The following is a 9,686-nucleotide window of genomic DNA, read 5'->3' as shown; positions in this document are numbered from 1 at the left end:
AACTGGTTATCGATTCGAAATCTAGTTCTATATTTGACTTCATTTTAACTTTCGAATATTTATGATAATTATTTTTAAGAAATAGTTATAGAAATATTTGTAGAAATTTAAAGCTATAAAAAATAATTACCGATTTAAGAGGGCCGTCGTGCCCCGGTCTCCCCTATTCTGTGCATTTGTAAGGTACTTTTTAATAGTATTCAAAGTAAAACTGAATACCAATGTAAAATCATTTTTTTTTCTATAGTAATGAAATAAAAAATTGTCTTAATAGGTATCTGCTGTGATATAGAATATCCTTATTATTTTTTAATTTATCACTTAGTAATTAATGACTTTTTTTTTTTTCAATTAAATTTAATGGTTTTGTTTTTTCCTTTTTATCAATAATTACAACAGTAAGATTATAGCTCGCATCACTTCTACAAGTTATTTCTACACTTATTTTTGTGGAATATTTTTACGGTTTCGAAATAAAAATTTATAAACAGGCTTTTTCTAACTATAAAGGATGAGCTCATATTAATATTTTTTTAGTATTTTTATTTTTTGTTTTCTGTAAACATTTATGAGTCTAATAAGAATTGATAGAGACTAAATAGTGTGTGTAAGTATCAAAAAAATAAAAAGTAAGTATAGAACTACTTTTAAATACACATTATTCATGTTTTCATGATATCAGCATCGAAACTTCGAGTTTTAATGTCTGAACAGCTTGTCGAAACACGCTAATTTCAACCCAATGCCGCGAAAAAAAATTTGCGAGTGTGTAAATTGCGAATGCCTTCAGACAGTGGGCAGTAACAAAAATTGGTTTCGGCTTTTAGAAAGAACCCGGGTCGAAAATTTTGATCTGATTTTAGTCTAACCTTATTGTATTTGGACTGATTGGTCTGTCGTTAAAATTTTATAAAAATTTTAAACTATTTTTTATCTAAGGACCAATTGAACAAAAAATACTTTAACATTTTTTTTTATATGAATAACCCGTGAAAAATGAATCATACATGGCCATGCATGGCCGTATATGGCTCACATATGAACCATATATGGCCATACAAACTTTTTTAATACAGTCATGCATGACCATATAGTTATACAAAACCATGTATGGTCATATATGGCCATGCCTGGCCAATTTTCATACATGGCCATGTATGATTCATTTTTCACGGGAATAGCAAAATGATAACTTTTTTTTTTACAAAATTATAATTTATTATGTAGACTATCATTTCTCATGAGCACATAACTTAACAAACGATGAAAATTTCTAATAAATACGAAATTGTAAAACTGCATGAAAAGGTACAATCGTCCCCTTTGCGGGGGCAATTGAACCACTAGTCGGGGACAATTGAACCAAGAGTATTAGAACCACAAACGAATGACTTTAATGAATAATTTACTATACATTACAGCTTAAAACTTAAATTACAACACTTCCAATAATATTGGTTATTTTATATAACATTATATGTTATAACAATCACTTTTAAAACTTTCTGCCAATATAATTTTTTTTTTCTTGGTTAGTTTAGCTTTTTTGACATTCAGTCAAGATGCGCGCGCATGCCTGATGCTCACAGTGTGATTCGTGTGGTTCAACCGTCCCTGAGAGTACTGGTTCAATTGGCCCCATATGATTTTATTAAAATAATTAGTTTAAAAAAAAATGTTCAAGAATTATTTTACTAGATGTAAAGTTAGAAGTTTATGACTAATACATGTATGAAGGTATTACAAAAAAAATTTTAAGATTACATTTAAAAATTAAAAAATTATTAAACAATTTGTCAAGAGCTGAAAAAAAAGTACAGATGCCTAAAAACACAAAATCTAGAATTTTTTAAAATTAAATCATCATATTGATTCCAAATTTTAGTCAAAATAAGGTTTAGTGTATTAACCCTTCAACGCTTCTGGGCGTTCTCCCACTTTGTGGCCTATCAAGCGGGCGGTGTGTATCTGCGTAGTGTGTATCCGTGAGCTCTGGCAAACAGTGCCGTACGTAAAAATAAGAATTTAAAAAGAAAAGATATTATGAGAAATTCATATTTAAAAAAAAAAAGTTGAATTTAAATTTCTTTTAAAACTTGAAATAATTGATAATATTGAAAATAATTAATAAAATAAAATCATTAAAAACATTAAAATAGCAAATAAAAGGGTACTAAAGGGATCCACCAATTGAGTGAATTTCGGTAATGACTGATCCTGAATCTCATAAACTGAGGTAGTAGGGAATGTGAGCGCACATTGTAGACTATCCCCACTTTGGCGCCGTGCGTACTATTTTGTCCGACTTCGCTGGTAAAGGGTTAAAATATAATCCCAAGTGGACGACTTATTTTTATATTTTTTTCGATTTTTTAAGCTTACTCATGGTTCAATTGACACCGATCTCCTCTATTGTAAACAAATCGGAAAATAGTCTAAATAAGGAATAGTACAGGCAAAACTCAATTCAATTTCGTATTTTAATTAAGGGGGGGGGGGGAGGAATCAGGGTGTCGAATTTTTGAAAAATCATTTTTTTCTTTGTCTTTTTTAATAACTAAAAATTTTATGAATATAATCCCAGAATTTTAAGACAATCTAAGCAACCCTTGTCCCACCTTCCTCTAAGTTGAAAAAAAAAAATATTTTTTTCACTTCTTTCTTCTAAAACCTCAAACGCGTTTTTCTCGAAATTATACTTATTCAAAGTCCGTGATCACTGCTATTTGAAAACTACATGACCGACTTATTTCAAACTTAGTACACACTGTTTACATAAAAAATACCGTTCTCCAACGTTGAGTTTGAGGTTTTTTTTTTTTTACATGAGGGGTTTCCCACCCGCAGAATGGCAGAATGTTTCGTGAAAAATAGTACTTTTTACACTGTGAAAAATTTCCAACAAATTTTACTATGGGTGCATTGTATCACCAGACCATAAGAAAACTGGTACAAAAGTTACAAGTGTCCCATAGTAAACGGTATGCGCAGACGACACGATTGGGACCTATGCGCATTCGTTTACAATGGGACACTTGTAAATTTTGTACCAGTTTTCTTATGGTCCGGGGTTACAATGCACCCATAGTAAAATTTAATGGGAATTTTTCACAGTGTACTTTACATGACCACCAAAAATGTAGAAATAAAAAGAAAAAAGTTATCAGAGATCGTTGGGGAGGATTTGATGATACTTTGACTAAATTTTAAGGGTTTTCAACTTCAGATAATTTTTAGCTAAGATACAGTGATCACTCCAAATCGTCTTCTTTCAAAGACTGTGGATATTATCGTGTTAAAATTTCAGGGAATGTTCTTGAAATAACTCTTATCAACGTACAAAAGGTTTAAATTAATTTACTTAAAGAAATTTCAGGCCATCAGTTTTATTTACGTAAGCAAAGTTTTATAAAAATGAGCACAAATAGTAAATAGTGTTTATTATTTCTGCTTCATCATAAACTGCGAATCACGATTAATGCTCACACAAATAGTTGATCACACGATTGGTCTTAAATTAACTTATTGTTTCTGACTTGCTGCTGACATTGAAACTTTAAGTTACAATGAAGGTAATACGAAAAAATATTGAGTGTAACTCAAGATGAAACACGATATCAGATTGCGGGTAACGTCAGCCAACTTCACTCTGGTCTGAAATCGTTATGTTTTTTCGCTTTATCACATAATATACTATTATTACTTCATGTTTAATGTTAAGAAATAAAACTAAATAGATATTTTTCCAATAATAAGGGACTAAGAGATGGCATTAATTTCACAACTTTTTGTAATTCAATTGCTTATTACAATAATATCTGTAATAAATGCGCATATAATAAATGATAAAACCTTAAGGCAAGATGGGGATAAAATCACAATTTTTTCTGAATATCAAGAATTATTTAATAGAACACGAAGAACTGTTGCTACAACAAACAAAGAAAAACTTTGGGATCAAGGTATTATTCCATTCGAATTCGATAGAGTTTTTACTGGATCACAGTATCAATTAATAAAACAAGCCATGCGTGAATGGGAGAAATCAACTTGCATTAAATTTGTGAAAAGAACTCCGGAAATGAATTCAAAATATTTAAAGTTCACTAAGTTACATTGCGGGTAATTATAATACACATGTACTACTTTACATAAGACAATTTTTACACAGTAAAAAATAATGTGTTAAAAAACGGTCCGTGTCAAATTTTTTGCGTTAAATCAACACATTTTACTATATGTTATTTGAAAATTTTAAATGGATCTATTATGTAACACTTTACCAAAATCGAAATTATTAAGTTACTTTAAAATTAACACAATATTTGTGTTGAAAACTCAATCGATAGTCAAAGAAAAATGATCAGAAAAATAAAAGTGCAATCGATATTTCATAAATGTCAATTTAACCTAAAAATTTTTATTATTAATATAGGGGAGAAAATCGCAAAATGGGAAAGGGAGAGGACAAAATGGGTATTCCTAAAATTTTATAGAAAAAAGCTTGTTGTTTAAACACTGTAAAATCACTCCTGTAAATATAATTTAGCATTATTTTGAATTTTTTCTCGTTAGACTTTTTCAAAAATCGAAATTGTCATGTAAATTGTAATTTTCAATAACTTTTCTTTCTTACCTTTTTTAGAGGGTACCCCATTTTGCCTACAAATGAAAAAATTTTTTTAAAACCTGGTTTTGCACCTCCCTTTCATAACTGTTAAAAAAATAATTCCATGTTAAATAATAATTGTTATTATTTTTCGTATCCTCCAGATAATAAATGGAAGAAAATTTCCTGTTGCAGCAGACAGGAAATTTTTTTCCGTGTATATAAAACATATTTTCTTAATTTTTATAGTACACAAAAATAAAAAGTTTTTCTGTGTCGCCACTGATATTTAAAAAGTGTTAACCCTGATTAAGCAACTGAATTCGACCGAATTAAAAATTTTAATTCCGCTCAATTCTGTTATATTCTGTTAAATTCGGTAAGACAAAATTTAAAAGAATTCAATAATTATTTTTGAATTAAATAGAATAAAACCGATTTAAAATTTTTGAATTGGTTTCTAATTCGGTTTAATTCGGAGTCACAACCGGAAATTTGAGAATTATTTTCGAATTAAACCGAATAGAATTATTTAAATTCGTTTCAATTTGGATAAATTTTGCTTTTCCCGCCGAATTAGACAGAATTCTTTTTTGACTTAGGTACTGAATTGACAGAATTTATCTGAATTATATAGAATTAGAAATTCAATTCTGTTTAATTCGATCGAATTCAGTAGTTTAATCAGGGAAATTTTCTCGTATTGCCCACAGGAAGAAAAATGTCAAGTGAATATGCCGATGCAGGACAGTAATAATTACATTACTCTATAGTTTGTGTCCTGCCGCTCTTATACACAAACTATAGAGTAATGTAATTATTATTGTGCTGCATAGATATATTTACTTGACAACTTCCTCCGTGCAAATTTCGTGTTAGAATTTAAAAAAAATTTTGTGTCGAATTCGAACACTGTAGTCTGTGTTAAAAAATATCATAAATTTTGTGTGGACCGTTTTGAACACAAAGACTATATTGGTTTTAACACAACATTTTTTACTGTGCATCGACAAAAATGAATTAATAATTGCAGATGTTGTTTTGCCGAGTCAACCCAATCGAAAAATCTAAGATTTATAAGTTTAGTAAATGGTTGTGATACTTTGGTGATTCTCCTCCATGAATTGGGACACGCTATTGGTTTTGACCATGAGCATAAGCGTCCAGATCGTGACGAATATGTTAAAGTTCTTTATCAAAATATTCAGCCAGGTAAAAAATAATATATTAGAGAGAAAACTATTCGAAGTGGAAAAATCATTCTATTATGAAAATAATTTTTTTTTTTTGTATCATAACAATTCCATTTACTGAATTTCTATAATTCCGACTTTACAATAATACCAATTAGAAATATTTCCATTATTAAATTATTCAAATTAATCTGATGTTTATTGTTTTTCTTAATCTTTATCGAACTTTCATCTGAGAAACGTAAATAATAACAAAAGCTAAACACATAATATACAGTATTAAATGCTTATCTACTCTGATCAAGAAAAATGATTTGAAATCATTTCAAAACAATTTGAAATGATTTAAATCGACTACTATATAGATTAGGGTGATTCAAAAAAATAATAAATTTTTTGTTTTTTTTCGCAAACAGGTTCAAAATAAGAATAACATGAAAATTTTTTTTTCTTCTGATTTTTATAAGTAGCTAACGATGTATCATAGGAATAATTGGCAGCCATATTTTCTCTACAAAAAAAGTTTCTTATCATTTTTCGATAAATCTATTTGTTCAAAAGTAATTTGAGGTTGAATTCGAATTCATATAAAATTTTGATATGAAAACTATCAGACCTATTACAAAATATCATGGGACCTTTTTTGTAGATAATTTTATTCCCTAGAAGTTATTCTAATAAAGTTTTTTCGAATTCCGCATTGTTTTCTAGTTATTTTTATTTTAATGTCAAGCTCATAAAAAAATAGTTTTCTGATCGATTTTAAGAGCTTGACATTGAAATAAAAATAACTAGAAAACAATGCGGGATTCGAAAAAACTGTATAAGAATAACTTCTAGAGAATGAAATTGTCTACAAAAAAGACCCCATGATATTTTGTAATAAGTCTGATAGTTTCGCCGGAAAAGTAAGAAAATCTCAAAATTTAATATGAATTCGACTTCAACTTCAAATAACTTTTGAACAAATAAATTTATCAAAAAATTATAAGACACTTTTTTTGTAGAGCATTCAATTACCTACAAAAATATGCCTGCCAATTATTCCTATGACACATCGTTAGCTACTTACAGAAATCAGAAGACGAAAAAAAAATTTTTTTCATGTTATTCTTATGGAAAATAATGTGGCTGAGGCAGCCGTTCGGCACGCGCGTGGCTCGAGGGATCACCAAAGTTAAGTAGCATCGAGCATGATCACTACTTGGCTGGGTGATCGTTTAGCCACACGTCGGGTTCAAACGAAGGTCTCTGATCGCTAGGCGTGGGATGAAGATCTAGTGGAAGGCAGAGGAGGAGAAGTAAAGCAGTTTGCGATATGAAGGCAAAAAGTGTAAAAGGCCGTAATTGCGGCTTTACACTAGAAAACAATTAAAATTAAAAATCTTATGGAAAATAGAAAAGTGCAATGCGGAACCTTTTAATGTTAATATTAAGAGCTGTAATTTTCACAGGAGTCTTTTTTTATTCAAATGAAACTTTTGATCCTGTTTGCGAAAAAAAAAAATTTATTATTTTTTGAATCACCTTAATATAGATTTACACTTAACATGGAGTAAATCATTTTTCTTAATCAGGATAAATACCTCAACTAGACAGAAAAGTTAAAATCATAGAAACGATAAGAAAAGAATGTTTTACTTTTAAGAAAATGATATTCCATTTTGTTCTAAACTCTATTATTTATGCTCGACATAATTAATATCAACCCTGATTAAAAACTTTAATAAATCCGATTGAATTTGTTTGAAACTCAGTAGGATTTCTATCAGATTCAATCGGAAACAAAGGCATTCAGTCAGAATTGCTCGGGCGTGTTTGAAGTATCCAATTAAATTTCAATCGGAAAATAGTAAACTTATTTTTTGATTGCTTTCAAATTGAATCTGACTAAATGCGATAGAAATACTTGAATCGGATTCATTCAAAACTTTTCGATTGAAAGTCAATACGAAACTTCCGATAAAATCCGGTTAAAATTTTCAAATCGGATTTAATTTGAGTTTTCAATAAGAATACATATATTTATATTACTGATTTAGACAAACTTGTGGAGTTTGACAAGTTATCAATCGATTCTGTTGACACCTTCAATCAAACTTATGATTTTTACTCTGTTATGCACTTTCCTGGGAATTCGTATTCAATGCATAAGAAACTTGATACTATAATCCCCAGACATAAAATTGAAAATGATGATCGACCAATTGGAGGAGGTACTGAACTCAGCTCCGGTGATATCATAACTACGAATCTTCTGTACCGATGCCCCAGTAATTATTAGTTTTAAACTTATTAATAACGTTTTTTACTTCGTGTGCCAAATGCCAAAAGGGCGTATTACAGCAGTTAGATAGGGTTCCATGACAAAAAAGGGTATAAAAAAATTTTTTTTTGCCATTCTTTTTAGAATCACTCGAAACGTAAAGATCTGCAGAAAAAAATCTAAAGATATACGCCCTTTTGGCTTTGGAAATTTTTTTTTATTTGTACGCTTAGAACTTATTTACAAAACGATTGGCACTAAAAAAATTATACGCCTTTTTGGTTCATCAAAGCCATAACTTTTATATGTCCTTTTGGCTTTTGGCACGTGACATTCTAAAAATCTGTAAACATTAATATACCACTTGATAACTATTTTTCGAGAAAGAGGGATAATCTGAAATTATATTTTGCAGAATGCGGAGGAACATTATTTAAAAATAGCGGCTTTTTTAGGTCGCCAATACACCCGGATGGATCATTGGTGGGTGTTGAACGTTGTGAATGGAGAATAAGAGCTGCTGAAGGTGAAAGAATCGAGCTTTATGTTACGTCATTAAGTATTTACGAAAGTCCTGATTGTACAGTTGATTATTTGGAAATCAGAAATGGCTACCGCGCTAATAGTACAGTTTTGGGTTCGTTTTTTCGTACAAAAAAATTATGCTGTTTCACAGTTTAATATCATTATTTTTAATGATCAAAATTTAATATGTAAATCATTTTTTTCTTTAGCTCGTTATTGTGGAAATAGTTATGTAGCCAATTTGATTGCTAGTAATTACTTGCTAGTGACATATGTCAAAACAAGTGACAAAAATATTTACAGTGGGTTCCAAGCTGCTTACCAGACTATTTGTGGAGGCTATGTAAACATTGAGAGAGATACACCTTTCAATATAGAATCGACAAATTATCCTGAGAAGTATCCGCCAAATAGACGGTGTATTTGGTACTTTACAGCACCAGATAATCATCGTATAGAAATGCAGATCAATAACTTTGCTCTTGAAATGAGTGACGGTTGTGCAAATGATTTCCTCGAAATAAGGGACGGCAATGATGACCATGCATTTCTTAATGGACTCTATTGCGGTGTCAAAGACCCGTGGCAATTTAATTCAACGGATAATAAATTGTCGGTTGTATTCGTGAGTAATGAAATAAATCAGGATTATGGATTTTCAGCCACGTTAATAGCTCTGCCTATGAACAGTTAATTTACTAAATTGTATTTATGAGGCTAACTAAATAAAATGACCACTTTAATAGCTTAGTGATTTTGATTGATATTTTCAATCATATCCTGAGCGACGAGAAGTGTGATTTTGTTCTTTTAATATATCAATATAATATGCATGTATACCTTGCTTACTACCATTGATCTTGTTATCAATCATTATCAAAGTTGCACTATAAAACGTTCAAAATAAAAAAGTTGCAATAACTGAAAAAAATTTTTATCATTTAACTGAACCTTTTATCTTATGTCCATACATTCATACATCAATTAATTAATTTTTTGTTCATAAGTATTCGACTAATAGACTTTTAATCTGTTTTTTTGTTCATGTACGCGTATTAATACTACGAGAGACATAGAAATCCAAATACCCTTG

At 29.8% G+C, this 9,686-nt stretch overlaps 1 protein-coding gene across 2 annotated transcripts; it reads left to right on the top strand.

Moving 5' to 3' along the window:
- Window positions 1-416: 416 nt before the first annotated feature.
- On the top strand, window positions 417-9,499 carry LOC103573542 (bone morphogenetic protein 1 homolog). Of its 2 annotated transcripts, none has more exons than XM_008552686.3 (6): window positions 417-607; window positions 3,757-4,122; window positions 5,643-5,821; window positions 7,845-8,075; window positions 8,484-8,705; window positions 8,803-9,499. In XM_008552686.3, the coding sequence occupies exons 2-6, from the start codon at window positions 3,767-3,769 to the stop codon at window positions 9,285-9,287; spliced, it is 1,473 nt and encodes a 490-aa protein (XP_008550908.1). In that variant the 5' UTR covers window positions 417-607; window positions 3,757-3,766; the 3' UTR covers window positions 9,288-9,499. The 2 variants fall into 2 exon arrangements, with proteins under 2 accessions (XP_008550908.1, XP_008550907.1); XM_008552685.3 differs by having other exon boundaries at window positions 417-629.
- The last annotated feature ends 187 nt before the right edge of the window (window positions 9,500-9,686 follow it).

Source organism: Microplitis demolitor, chromosome 2 (assembly GCF_026212275.2).
Source record: "Microplitis demolitor isolate Queensland-Clemson2020A chromosome 2, iyMicDemo2.1a, whole genome shotgun sequence".
In the NCBI taxonomy this organism is placed as follows: Eukaryota; Metazoa; Arthropoda; class Insecta; order Hymenoptera; family Braconidae; genus Microplitis; species Microplitis demolitor.
This window is presented reverse-complemented; position numbering and strand designations above follow the sequence as displayed.